This window comes from Mauremys mutica, chromosome 10 (genome assembly GCF_020497125.1).
Source record: "Mauremys mutica isolate MM-2020 ecotype Southern chromosome 10, ASM2049712v1, whole genome shotgun sequence".
Lineage (NCBI taxonomy): Eukaryota > Metazoa > Chordata > Testudines > Geoemydidae > Mauremys > Mauremys mutica.
The window spans coordinates 61,245,074-61,260,220 of NC_059081.1; the positions used below are offsets into that span (position 1 = coordinate 61,245,074).

The window sequence follows — 15,147 nt, forward strand, 5'->3', positions numbered from 1 at the left end:
AACAAAAAGGTACTTTGGGTTTCAATTCTTCTATCTGGCTTCCCCCGTCATCATTTGTTGGCATACTGTCCAGTGCTCCAGTGAATCCATAACAGTAAACCCCTCATCCTGAGCTGCTTGGTTCACCAAATTAGTAGACATCTCTAATACTTTTCTGTCCAGTCCTTCAAACACATAATTCCAAAATTCCCTCCGATTCAAATCAACTGCCATCAAAGAATCAGCTGTGACAAATCTGGCGACCTCCGCCCTGGGATTAGTCACCAGTTTATTTCTCCAGTCAATAATCCCAACATTATTCTCCTTAACAGGTAATCCCTGGGTGAATCTCCAGGCTTCACGTAATCTGCACTGGTTAACACCTCCATGGGTCTTTGATGTATTTCTTTTCCTAACAGCATAATAAATCGTGATATCAGTTGGTGTGCTTCTGGCTGCCTGTCCAAAGCATTTTTCACTCGATCTACTTCCTGTCTAATCTCTCCAGTGGTAGCTGCCCTGATTAACCTATAAGATTCACTCATATTTAAATTCTCTGTTCCTCCTAATTCTGCCCACTGTACTAGCCATGTAGCTAAATTTTTCATATTCACTGGGTCTAATGACTTTACCATCAACTATTAGTCTGATGAACTTGCACAAATTATTTATGTCTCCTCTGACTGTATCTCCCCCGCTGCATCCTTAATGGTTGATCTCCATTCTATCACTGCTTCAGACATTTCTGGCTTAGGCTCTCCTGGACTGTTTCTTATTTCTTCCCTCAACTTTGTATAAGGCCCTTCTCGAGGTTGGTCAGATTCCCTTTTCTCTTGACCCCCTCGCAGATCCTCTCCATACCAAATATCATTGGAATCCAAATCCAAATCTCTCTCTTTTTGACACACAGCCACAACTTGCAGCTCTTATATTTTCACTTGCTTTTTCAATGCTGCTATAGTTTTCTGGCACCACCTGTGAGAAACGCTTGCGATCTCCTCTTCCTTTTCCTTAGTCAAATCTCGAATTAACTGTTTCATTCCTATCACTTGATGGCCTAATTTATCTTTGTCTGCTTTAATCTTTTCCCAATCCATCATTCTGTTCTCCAGTTCCCTATTTTGTTTCCCCATTTGTTCTAATTGAGTTTGCATTATCTGTGCCTGCCTCACTTCCCGTTCCAAATTTTTCTGGCAAGTTTTAAAATTCTCTTGTAATGTTTGTAACTCTGCACAGACTTCTCCCTTACATGCAATTGCCTTTTTTACAGCTTGCCACAACAGCCCGATACCATGGCTATTTGCTTTTTACTGACATTAGGTGTGAATAGTTGTACATATTTCTCAAACATGTTTTCTAAGATATCAACTATTACATCCGGTTCCACTGCACCTTCCATCCAAGAGCACGTCCCAAATGCAATAATCTCCTTCTCTAACAAAAGGGGTTTTAACTTTAGTCCACTGGGTTTCCTCTTCCACCCCGTTACTTCTTTTCTTAAACAGTGTTTTAAACATTATTACAGTAACGCCACGTGGTATCTCTCCACATGTTTTTTTTCTCACAAATTTCACAAACAAGGAGCCACCTTTTATTAGTCTTAAATAAGTACTCCTGCAACAGTGTAAAATCCATCTCGAAATCTGGCACTCCTTAATATCTCTCCCCCCTCCGCATTCTCCACCGCATGTTAGATCCGCAGTAGAAGTCTCCCTACAGGATGGGGAGCAGGCAGATACTGGACACAGTATTGGTATATAATACTCTAAATGCTCTTTATTGATTACAAAACAAACCTTACTCACTACACATTCACACTCCAAACATACTACACCAGAGTCCAAAGATCAGAATGGTCCTGATGGCCAGTCAAGATTCCTTCCGATCATAAGATGTGGGGAGCCAGCGAAAACCACTTCTACATCCACACGGGACTCTGGATCAATAAATGACTCCAATTTGCAGAAATTATAGGCAACCATTTATAGTCCATTCCGTCACGTCATCAATTCTTTGCCTTTGTTTACTAGGCCTTCTATTGATACAAAGGGACAATCCTGGGCGGGCCGCCATGATCCAAGGCATGCCATTTCCTCCAATTCTCATACAATTTTATATCAGTCTAGCTGGTGTTGTTTCCTTTTCTGCTGATTTTCCGTATTTTTCTCAGCACATAATAAGAGCAGGTTTTTGCACTATTTGCTTTTGCTCAAATAGTTCTAATAGTCCTTGACCTTAAGTTCTTGCTTCGGTTGCCAACATGCAATGCACGTATTCATGTCAAGCATGCATGATCCATACTATGCCTCAATGACCTAAACACATTATATGGATATATTAATCACAATGTGTGTGTGTGTCGTATATACTCAATCATAAGCCAGTTCATTTATAAGCCGACCCCCCCCAGCACATGTCATTCATACCAGGCCTCAATGACATATAACATATTACATGGATATATGAATCACAATGTAGATTGATAAATATATATATCCCAACACATTCAGCTATAATTTATTTACAGTGAAGAAATGTGATGAATTATATTTGTGGCATATATGTTAGGATTGTTTTGTGCACTTTATATTTCTTCTTTTTTTATTTTTCCCACCAGTTAATTCAGTTCTTTGAGGTTGGTAAATAAAGCTACGAATACAATTGTTAGCAAGACTCTGAGTCACACTCTTCTTTCCTTGAAAATCCACTGAAATCAGTGGTATTGTGTGGTGCAGTTCAGTCCATGATAGCGTGGAGGAAATACCACCTAATCTTTTTCTTTATTTGTTTAATATATTGTACATAAAATGTCATGAAGTACATTGCATAGTTTTTAAGTGAATATAAATATAATGCATAAAAATATTGACGTGCTTTGGAATGTTTTTCAGTAATAATGTGAAACAGCCTATAGTTTCAGAGAGAGTCGTATCAGAGCAATCATTAGAAAATATGGACTATTTCTGCCTTATTATATTACACATCCCCAAACAAGAGGTACAGAAAGATTAAATATACAGTAGTAACTAGATAGGAAAACAAAGGACAGAGGCAGATACAGTTCAACCCAAGACAATCTCAGAATTCCTTCCAGGTTAACATTGTAGCTAGCTCTGTGCCTATGTGAGAGTTACTTGTGAAGGATGTTGGCGCCATCTGAGCTACCCCTTTTTTGGCCTGACTCCAGCCCACCCTCAGGATAGCCATTTGTGCCAGCTTGTATAGGATGGTACAAAGATTCTTTTTTCAGCATGCAGGCATGCATAGACATCCTTGCATAACCACTTGCTCTGTGACTCCTCCACTAAACCCTAATACTGGTCTTAAGTGATATGGAGGAAGGATGTTTTGCTGGGCCTGTGCACCATAGATGAATGTCATCCTCTGATGTCAAGGACTAAGCACCTACTGGCATTGTTAGATCCCCCAAATGCAGGGATAATTAGGACCAGCGTTCCACCATCCTCTTCCACACTGGGCAGTAGAATTAAGCTGACGTAGGGAAAGCTCATTCTGCATCATGCTAAAGATTGCTGCAGCCCTTGCACTAGCATTGATTCCCCCTAGCTTTCATAGGAATTCTAGCTAAATCAGCTAGAAAGCCTCTGGGAACTCCTGCTGATGAAGAACCCTTCCAAAACATCCCTGCCACCTCAATATGGGCTCTGATTGAGCAAGCAGGGTATGACTAGCTTAATCTGTCTGTAAAATATATTGTACTATAATAAATTTTCGTAGGATGAGTTCTAAAAAGACACAGACTCTATATTTTCTTAAAATTTTCTGGTCTTTTTTTCCACTTGGTATTTTTACTGTGCTTGATAGAACTCATTTGATCTCTCATCGCTTTCTGTTTTTATTAATTCTCTTGGTTTTCTCCCTTTTTGCTTGTAGTTAATTTCAGAATAATGATTTTTCAGTCTGGGAAGTCAGTGAATGTATCTTAAGAAATATTTTGACCAAATTCTGCAGTAAACAATGCTATTGTGTCCTTATTCTGGCTGCCAGTGGCCATGCGCACACTCCCACCTTTACAAATTAGCACTGATCAATGCAGGAATAATTTGCACAGTGGGTTTTAGCAAGAGTGTACACCGACTGCTGGGTGCATAAACATTCAGACTCTGTCCACTTTTCCTTTCATGAAGGGCCTGTAGCGTGGTGTCTCCATTTATTTTAAAAGGAACCTGAAATGTAGCAGAAAGTTTCCTCCTTGCATTCCCTCTATGGATCCAGGGGGCATGGCTGTGTTTCTTGCTGAAGTGTTACTGGTTACTAGCACTTTGAGAGTATCAGGTCTTTACATGCCCCCTCTCCACCTACTCACAATATCTGTCTGCTTCAGGAAATAAAGTAACTCCCAGCCATCAAACATCAACTAAGATTTTATTCATCTGGCCTTACTGGATTTCCATAATCTCATGATATTGCTTTTGGCAATCTATAAATCACCCTCTCACAAACAATGGATTACACATACTCTGAACTTGACTCCTTTAGAAAGAACACATTATCACAAGACTTTTCTTGATATGCAATTCCTTCTTTCAAATCTTTTCTGGATAAAATTAAACTTGTCTGGTTGATCTCTCCTATCCCTATGCTTATTGCCTGTTTTCCAACCTGTGTGTTGCCTGCTGACTCCTTTTAGGCATAAACTGGCTGATGTTCTAACAAAAGGGCTAATGTGATTGTTGATTTTTTCAGTGGCTGCACCCATCGTATCTCAGTTGGTAGCATAGTTATACGTTATATTGGACATTCTAGTCATAATTTGATGAAAAAAAAGTGTATTTGTAAAAAAAATATGGTGACTCTTGGAGATGCTCTTTGGTAACTGTTTGGATGCCATATGAATTAAAAATCAATTGCTTAAAACATTGCTGATTCTATCTGGGTAGTGATAGCTCAGTGGTTTGAGCACTGGCCTGCTTAAACCCAGGGTTGTGAGTTCAATCCTTGAGGGGGCCACTTAGGGATCTGGGACAAAAATCTGTCTGGGGATTGGTCTTGCTTTGAGCAGGGGGTTGGACTAGATGATCTCCTGAGGTCCCTTCAAACCCAGATATTCTATGGTTCTCTTCATGTGTCACCTTGGCCATGCTTTCTAATTGCAGACAAACAAATATGAATGAGGTATATAAGGTCCTTTGCAAACTTGCAAGTCTTGAATATGTTATAGAAAATATAGTACATTAAACTGTGAATTATAGAGAACATTTATTCTATCACTGAAATAAACCTTTGTGAACAAAGATTACTTATATCTTAAAGTTGTGTTAATAATGTTTAGGACCTGATTCTCATTTACACTTACACCCATTTACCCTGCTCTGATAGGACAAGGTGGCCCTTAAAGTTGGTGTAAATAGTATTTATACCACTCTCGCAGTGTAAAGAGGAATTAAAGTGGGAGTGAAGTGGTCTTAGTGTAAATGAGAATCAAACTATATATGTGAATTAAAAAGTTTTTGTAGAACTGTTTTGGAGAAAACAGCACTACTTTCCTTCAGGTTGATTGAGTATTGGTGTGACCTCTTCCTTGGTAATTGAGATCAATTGGTGTATCTTTAGGAAATTTCTATGGGGAAATGTAGATATTCCTGTGTAGTGATCAGTTACTAAAATGTTCAGACATGAGAAACAGTAAAGGGGAAAAATAGGAGGTCAAAATTGGAATTTGGAAAATGGATTTTGTCATCAAGATTTAATAAAATCAGATTAGCAGATTATAGATTTTTAGGCATATCAGCTAACTATTTCCCCATGTTTCCCTCTTTCTTTATCCTCCTTGTCCTTCTGCTGACTCTGACTGGCTAACTGTGCATGTCTGACCCAGTGTTCTACTCCTGTGTCTGTCCTGTCTCTATCCCCAGATATACAAGGAACAGCTGAACACCAGGGTGGTTTTGGTTGCTGTGGAAACCTGGACAGACAGGGATCGTATTAATATTCGCCCTGACCCTCTGCAGATGCTTCATGACTTCTCCAAATATCGACAGTACTACATCAAACAACATGCTGATGCTGTACACCTGCTCTCGTATGTACTCTTAGATGATGGTTTAATCCATTAGTTTTTATGCATGTAGATTGTATGCTTGTCTGCCAGCCTACCTCTCTCTCTTCTTCTCTGCCTGCATATCAACCAGCCTTTGGCTATATTTGCCAGTTTCTGGTATTTTAATCTAGTAATAGTCCTGTCCACGGTGTGCAGCAAGGTATATTACAGGCATACCAATGTGTATTATTCACTTGTAAATAGAGCCAAGACATTTACCATAGTGTGCTCTAGCCATATCTTTGATGAGATCTGATTAGATCTTTGATTAGAGTAGATGTTTGATTTGATAATTTGCTATCTTAAAAAAACCTACTTGTATATGCAGCTTATTTATCAGGGAACAGAGCCCACTAGTCTCCTGAATGTTTTTCTATTGATGATCATGTGATAGTTTTTATATTGTACATTAGATTATTTTACATAGAGGTTCCCATGGTGGGGCCAGCAGACCTCAAAGACATTCTTGAGAGTCCAGGATGGTGCTGCTATACGCCTATGGTTGAACTCAGTGCAGCTACAGGATTGAATAAACATGTCTATTAGCATGCCCTTGAGGGGATTTGGGACGTCAATCAGCTCTGCAATATACCATCCTCCTTCCAGTGAGTAGCAGGAGAGGGCAGAACCGAGGGTGCCCTCTACAGGAATGTTCCAGTGGCCATATTTTATTCACCCCTATGGCTGCACTGAAATCAGTTATGGGAACTCATGGAGTTGCACATGCTTAAACCAGAAATGAATTTGGCCTGAGAAGCTATGCATTTTGGGTCAAATCCTACCTACATGTCTGTGGGCACAGAGAGGCCTCTGGCAAGAAAACTACAATGTTTTTGCTGCACATAGCTGGGGGGAAAGAGTAGGATTTAGCGGGGGCCTCATAGGGTTGCACATCCATTATGCAGTTCAGAACCCAGCTCTGCAGGGGCTCTCTGGTACAGCAGTCTGTAGGGGACAGGGTAGGGGATCTGTCCGTATGCAGGTCCTCAATTTTATCCTCATCTACTGAAGGTGAATGCTAGGGGTGCAGAAGCTATTCCAGCCAGTAGCTTCCAGTGAATTTTTCTGCCACTCTACAGTCTGGGCAGGGATGGTGTGAATTCCTCCTCCTTACTTACTGATCTCCCTAGCATCCAGCCAAGATAATTGGTCTGGTTAGTGGTGTGTAGTTTTACCCCCTTTATTTTTAGTTTTACAATGACTGTGGAACCATTACATTTGTTGCAAGTATGGACATAGATATAACCAAAGGCAGAGCCGGCTTTAGGACGTGCGGGGCCCGATTCAAAAGAGCCGCCGCCGAAATGCTGCCGAAGACAGCGGCAGCGATTGAGCTGCCGCCAAAGATAGCAGCAGCAATTCGGCGGCAGCTCAATTGGTTGCCGCTGTTTCTGGCGGCACTTCGGCGGAGGGCGTGGGGCCCTCTTAGGCGCGGGGCCCGATTCCTGGGAATTGGTGGAATTGCCCTAAAGCCGGCCATGACCAAAGGCTTTTAAGGATTTTCCATATGCACAGTTCTTGTATACTTCATTTTTGTGCCAAGGAGGGATAGTTTTCATAGTCTACTAGGGCCCAGTCCTGCAACAATTGTACATCCTATCTTCTTTGACTTAAATGGGAGTTAGGGTTGCCAACTTGGTAATATTTAAAAAATGGACAGTCCAGCAGGAGTGCTGGAACCTCTCCTGACCCGCCTCTTCCCACGAGGCTCTGCCCCTGTCTGTCCCTTCCCCTCGAGGCCTCGCCCCATCCTCTTCTCTTTCTCCCTCCCCCCGTCACTTGCTGCATTTCCCCTTCCCCCCAGGTCAGGAGGGACTAACCTGTGGGGCTGGGAGCTGCAGCCGCCTGACGCAGGTAGGAGGCGGCCCTGGCTGAGTAGGGGCTAGTGTGGGTAATGACCCAGTGCCTCCTCCACCCACAGTAACTGGATTTTGTGTGTCCGGTCAGTAGATCTGACTGGACACTCATGTCCCCTTTTCGACCAGACTTTTCGGTCGAAAACCGGGCACCTGGCCACCCTTAATGGGAGTGTTGTGTGTGCAAGGACTACAGGATTGTGGCTTTTTTATTCATGTGAAAAAAATCTTGCTGGTAGTGGAATATGGTTCTATACCATGATTGCCATTGTTTTTTTGTGTTGATTTACTGTATTCACTGCAACAAGATGGACACTAATCTGTTTTTCATCTATGACATAATTATTCATAACAATCTCCTATTTATGAAGCATTTTCGTGTGCATTTTTTATAATTAGAGGCTGTGCAGCTCAGTTTCAAGAGTTTTATCTTAAGGGTAGAATTACTCTTGTAATATTTATCATCGTAGTTCAATGTCCCACCTTTGCTTCAATGATTTTTCTCTTCCTTATTAAAATGATTTGAGAGTTGCCAATTTTGGTTGGATGTATTCCTGGAGGTTTCATCACATGACATAATCTTTAATTAAAGACTAATCTTTAATTCCTGGAGACTCCAGGACAATCCTAGAGGGTTGGCAACCTTACTTACAAGAGTTACAGCGATACGAAAAACAACTTAATAGAACATTAAGCCAGAGCTGTTAGAGTTTCACAGTTTCCATAACTCTGCCTCCTTCTATTTATGAATTACAACAGAATATTCATGGAATGATTTCATAAGATTTGTAATTGTACAAAATGTTATTTACATGGACTTATAAAAGAAATTGCATCCTTTCTAAATATTATACTGTCACTTGCTGAATTAATATATTCATAGAATCATAAAATCATAGAATTCAAGATCAGAAGGGACCAATATGATCATCTAGTCTGACCTCCTGCAAGATGCAGGCCACATAAGCCGATCCCCCCACTCCTTTAGCAAGCGACCCCTGCCCCATGCTTCGGAGGAAGGCGAAAAACCTCCAGGGCCACAGCCAATCTACCCTGGAGGAAAATTCCTTCCTGACCCCAAATATGGCGGTCAGCTGAACCCCGAGCATGCGGGCAAGACTCTCCAGCCATACCCTCTGGAAAAAGGTTAAGAATATCATATCATTGACCCACGTACCATTTACCAGCGTGGCACTTAATTAACCTATTGACTAAGCCCGGTATCCTATCATACCATCTCCTCCATAAACTTATCTAGCTTAATCTTAAAGTCATGGAGGTCCTTCGCCCCCACTGTTTCCCTTGGTAGGCTGTTCCAGTATTGCACTCCCCTGATAGTTAGAAACCTTCGTCTAATTTCAAGCCTAAATTTCCTGACTGACAATTTATATCCGTTTGTCCTCGTGTCCACATTAGCACTGAGCTGAAATAATTCCTCTCCTTCCCTGGTATTTATGCCTCTGATATATTTAAAGAGTGCAATCATATCTCCTCTTATCCTTCTTTTGGTTAGGGAAAACAAACCAAGCTCCTCAAGTCTCCTTTCATACGACAGGCCTTCCATTCCTCGGACCATTCTAGTGGCCCTTCTTTGTACCCGTTCCAGTTTGAATTCATCCTTCTTAAACATGGGAGACCAAAACTGCACACAATACTCCAGATGAGGTCTCACCAACGCCTTATATAACGGGACTAGTACCTCCTTATCCCTACTAGAAATACCTCGCCTAATGCATCCCAAGACCGCATTTGCTTTTTTAACGGCCACATCACATTGCCTGCTCATAGTCATCCTACGATCAACCAGGACTCCTAGGTCCTTCTCCTCCTCCGTTACTTGCAACTGGTGCGTCCCTAGCTTATAACTAAAATTCTTGTTAGTCATCCCTAAATGCATAACCTTACACTTCTCACTATTGAATTTCATCCTGTTACTAATACTCCAGTTTACAAGGTCATCCAAATCTCCCTGGAGGATATCCCGATCCTTTTCCGAATTGGCGATACCTCCCAACTTGGTGTCGTCGGCAAACTTTATCAGCCCACTCCTACTCTTGGTTCCCAGGTCAGCAATAAATAGATTGAATAAAATCGGACCCAAAACTGAACCTTGAGGAACTCCACTGGTAACCCCCCTCCAACCCGACAGTTCCCCCTTCAATACTACCCTCTGCAGTCTCCCCTTTAACCAGCTCCTTATCCACCTTTGGATTTTCATTTCAATCCCCATCTTTTCCAATTTAACCAGTAATTCCTCATGCGGTACCGTATCAAACGCCTTACTGAAATCCAGATATATTAGATCCACCGCATTTCCCTTGTCTAAAAAATCTGTTACTTTCTCAAAGAAGGAGATCAGGTTGGTTTGGCACGATCTACCTTTCGTAAATCCATGCTGTAAACTATCCCAGTTGCCATCGGCCTCCTGCTCCGTAACCACTCTCTCTTTTAAAATTTTTTCCATGACTTTGCATACTACAGATGTTAAACTAACAGGCCTGTAGTTACCCGGGTCACTTTTTTTCCCCTTCTTGAATATAGGAACTACATTAGCTAATCTCCAGTCCAACGGTACAATCCCCGAATTTAGAGATTTATTAAAAATCATCGCTAACGGGCTAGCAATATCACTCGCTAATTCCCTTAATATTCTAGGGTGAAGATTATCCGGACCCCCCGATTTACTTTCGTTAAGCTGTTCAAGTTTGGTTTCCACCTCCGATACCGTAATGTCTACCCCCATATCCTCATTCCCATCGGTCCCTCTATCACTATTCCTTAGCCCTTCATTAGCCTCATTGAAGACCGAGGCAAAATATTCGTTCAGATATTGTGCCATTCCAAGATTATCCCTAATCTCCACTCCGTTCAAAGTTTTAAGCGGTCCCACTTCTTCTTTCTTGGTTTTCTTCCTATTTATATGGCTAAAAAACCTTTTGCTATTGGTTTTAATCCCCTTCGCTAGGTCCATCTCCACCCGTCGCTTTGCCTTTCTCACTGCATCCCTACACCCTCTGACCTCAATAAGGTAGGTTTCTTTGCTGATCCCTCCCATTTTCCACTCCTGGTACGCTTTCTGTTTTTTCTTAATGACCCCTCTGAGACGCTTGCTCATCCAGCTCGGTCTAAAACTGCTACCTACGAGCCGTTTTCCCTTTCTCGGGATGCATGCCTCTGACATCTCCTGCAACTTCAACCTGAAGTAACCCCAGGCGTCATCTGCCTTTAGATCCCTAAATATGTTAGTCCAGTCCACTTCCCTAACTAGTCGCCTTAGTTTAGTAAAGTTCGCCCTTTTGAAATCGTAAACCCTAGTCTCAGATGCAATATTGATTATCCTCTCATTTATTTTGAAACGAATTAGCTCATGATCACTCGAGCCAAGGTTGTCCCCTACAACTATTTCCTCAACAAGGTCCTCGTTACTCACCAAAACCAGATCTAAAATGGCATCCCCCCTCGTCGGTTCAGCAACCACTTGATGAAGGAATTCATCGGCTATCACGTCTAGGAAAAACTGAGCCCTATTATTATTACTAGCATTTGTTTCCCAATCTATATCCGGGAAGTTAAAATCCCCCATGATCAAGCAGTTCCTATTAGTGTTTACCTCCTTAAAAACATTAAAGAGCTCTCTATCCGTCTCCAGGCTAGATCCCGGCGGTCTATAGCACACCCCAATCACTATCCCGGGTGAGGCTCTAGTAGTTTTCTTCCCCAATGTGACCATTGCCCAGACAGACTCCGTATTATCCATTGCATTGCTAGTTATTTCATTACATTTCACCTCATTATTGATATACAATGCTACTCCCCCACCTTTACCTTTGCATCGGTCTTTCCTAAACAGCACATACCCTTCCATACCTGTACTCCAGTCATGGCTACCGTTCCACCATGTTTCGGTTATTCCTACGATATCCGGTTTCAATTCTCGGACCAAGAGCTCCAGTTCCTCCATTTTATTACCTAAGCTTCTCGCATTGGTGAACAAACATCCTAATTTTTGCTGTTGGGCTCCTCTCACTCTTTTCACCCAACTCGGTAGGGACACAGTACTACCAGCATGACCTGTAGATCTAGTATCCGTCCCCCCCCTCTTCCTTACACCTGCCTGTCCCCCTCTAGCTATATCTGTTGTTATCTTGTTGTTCTCACTCCCAATGTATAAATTTGGCGTGGAGAGCACCAGGACCTCTCCCAACCGTCTCCCCTCAGTGTCTAGTTTAAAGCTCTTTTAATCAGATGAGCCAGCCTCCCTCCTAGAAGTCTACTTCCTTCCCTACTTAGGTGGAGCCCATCCCGCGAGAACAGTTGTCTGTCCCCAAAAGCCTCCCAGTGCCCATACATCCCAAAGCCCTCCTTGTAACACCACTCCCTCAGCCAACTGTTAATCGTCACGATTCTCTCACCCCTTTGGCGCCCTTCCCTAGGGACAGGTAGGATCCCACTGAAGATCACCTGAGCCTCAATTTCCTTGAGCGTCTTACCCAACCTGGCATAGTCTCCCTTGATCCTGTCTAGCGAGAATCTAGCAGTGTCATTCGTTCCCACATGAAGGATGACCAAAGGCTTCTTACCTGCTCCTCTTAGGATCCTTTTCAACCTCAGGTCCACATCCCGTATTTTAGCGCCCGTAGACAGCACACCCTTCTGTTCTCCGGTTTGCCCTGGTCACAGGCCTGTCCAACCTTCTCAGTATGGAATCCCCAATCACGTAGACCTGCCTTTGCCTGGGGATAGTGTGGTCCTCTAACCTATCCCCGGTCCCCCCTCGTCGCACGCTCCTTCCATTCCTATCATCCCTTATGGTTCCCCTTAAGCCATCCTGCATCCTCCCTGGGCCCAAACTTGGTGCTGTCTCCATAGACTCCTCCCCTCTTTCTATGGGACTGGCCGCTCGTCTCTTTTTCCTTGGCCTCCCACCGTCAGCTACCACCTGCTGTACCCCTTCCTCATTCTCCAGACCTTCAAACCTGTTCCTTAGCTCTATTTCCCCCTCACTGGCTCTCCTTTTCCTCGGCCTGCTTCTCATGGTCACATGCTTCCACCGCCCATCGTCCTCGTCTGGCGGTCCCCCCTCGTTGGCCTTAGCCCCTGCTCCCCCCTGTGCCCCTTGGCGTTCCCCTTCAGTTACTGTTTGCCATTGCTCCATCAGCTGCTCGAACCCCCTTCTATTCTCTATCAGGGTTTCTACCTGCAGCTCTAGGCCCTGGATCTTTTCCTCCAGCAGCTCTATTAGGCGGCACTTCATGCATATATAGTACTGCTCTGGGTCCCCCGCTAGAACCAGGTACATACCGCAGCTGCTGCATGCTCTCATCCTCGGTGTATCCTCCGCGGCTTGGCTCATGGCTGCTGCTGTCTCAGCCTCGCTCGGTGCTTGTACCTAGGGAAACACAGGGGACACGGTGCCGCCCCCTTCCGCCTCCCCCTGCAAACTCCCACTCAAACTCCCCTGTTAGCAGCCCTGTTTGCTGCCTCCCGTGCCGCTGCTCGCTGTATCTTTTAATTCTGTGTGGTCATGAAATAAAGACACTTTAAATTGTAAAGTACGTACACAAAAGAGGGTTGGGTTAGGGGTCCCGTGAGACTCATCTGAATTTACTGACGTGCAATTGAACTTCCAGATTACGTTCATCTGTGTTTATATAATATCCCTTAAAAGACAATTAAATGTGAAATATAATAGAAAAACTGATGGTAGCAGTGTAATTGGAACTGAAGGATGAGGTTCCATAGGAGATGAAATAATGGCTGCAGTCTGCTGCACTGAAGATACCATGTTTTTTCAGATTCATTTTTCCTTTTTAAGTCTATCTAAGAACCAGCTAGGTCTGGTCTTAGCTTGTGACTTCTGATAAGATCCCAACTCATGGCAGTGTGGCAGCAGGCTGCTTGATTTTTTTTTTATTGTTGAAGTCATTGAGCAAGGTAACAGGAAAATTAATCATTTTCAGGTCTCTAATATAGTATTGTAGAGCATTACCATTATGCTTCAAGTCAAGGCATCAAGTACTGTACTTTATATAAAATCATTCAAAATAAAGCTTATTTACAAAGAAATCCGTTATGAGTAGTTATTGTTATTAGACAGTCAGCAAAACTGGAAAATGAAATATATTAAAAGGGTCATCTGTCCAAGTACTAATCAGATCCAAAGATGTTTAATGTTACAAAATTTGACATTCCTGTTTGGATTAGCAAGATCTAGTACATCTAGCATCCACTGTTGTAACTGTAATTTACTTTGACTAAGGTTCACAAGATTCCACAATCTGGCGGCTGCAAGATCTTCTCCAAAATGTAGAAATGTGCTCCAAAATCTAGCCTTCTAATCATAGGGTTGTGGTAATGCCAGGGGTGGGGAAGAGAAGGAAAGGTCCAGCAATGGATACTATGGCTTTATTTGGTGGTGGTGGTAGTGGTGAGGGGAGGCTCTCTTGTCCCTCATCTAAATTGATTATCGTGTGGGTGAGGTTTTCCAGGCCATTGAGTCCCTTTCACTTGTCACTGTTTGTAGAGCTGTCAGTTGGGTAGCCGTCTTCAGGTTGCACAGCCCTTTCTGTTGCATCCTAGCTTCCTTTCATTCATTTGGAGAAGAAATCTGTTGAGACATCAGCGAAGGACTGTGCATAACATTGTTCCTTAGAACCCAAATGCCATAAGGTCCTGGCCTTCAGAGTTCCTCCTCTGTGGCTGGAATGTCATTGTTTTGAGGGGGGTTTAACAAGAACGCGGGGCAAGAAATTCCCCTATAGGAGAAGAATAATTTTTGAAGCTCAGGGCCCCTTGGAGGTGTGGCTCCATTATTATCCATAATAGTTGTAAGATTCTTTATAAAACCATACAGTTTATTTCTATGGGGTATTAGCCACTCTACAAAAAAGAATCTATTTAGAGAATGTCATTACATGGTACAGTAGCATTTGTTATGTAGCAAAAAACTGATTACATGAGGTGGATGTAGGCCTAGATTAAAAATGGCAGAATACATCTACAGGAAAAGTACTGAATTCTATACAAATTTTAAATAGGTTGAAATAAAATGAGTCAAAGTAAAATATAATGAATTAGTATCATGATTTTAATTTAAGAACATCACAATGGAGGTGTGCTAAACTGATTACATATATTTTACTGCAGAAATTCTTTCTTGACAACTTACAATAAACTGGAACATTTTCACTGTTTTTGTTTTCTCATGAAAATGGCATCATTTTTTTCTTTTAAGAACATCTGATATATTTG

The 15,147-nt window shown here is 42.5% G+C and overlaps 1 protein-coding gene across 3 annotated transcripts in view; it reads left to right on the forward strand.

Annotated features, from left to right (window-relative positions):
- The window catches only part of LOC123378379 (disintegrin and metalloproteinase domain-containing protein 23-like), a 242,767-nt gene that overhangs the window by 117,264 nt on the left and 110,356 nt on the right, over window positions 1-15,147 (forward strand). For all 3 annotated transcript variants that reach the window (XM_045032070.1, XM_045032074.1, XM_045032071.1), the window contains exon 11: window positions 5,856-6,022. In XM_045032070.1, the coding sequence (XP_044888005.1) occupies window positions 5,856-6,022 (167 nt within the window). The remainder of the gene's footprint in view (window positions 1-5,855; window positions 6,023-15,147) is intronic.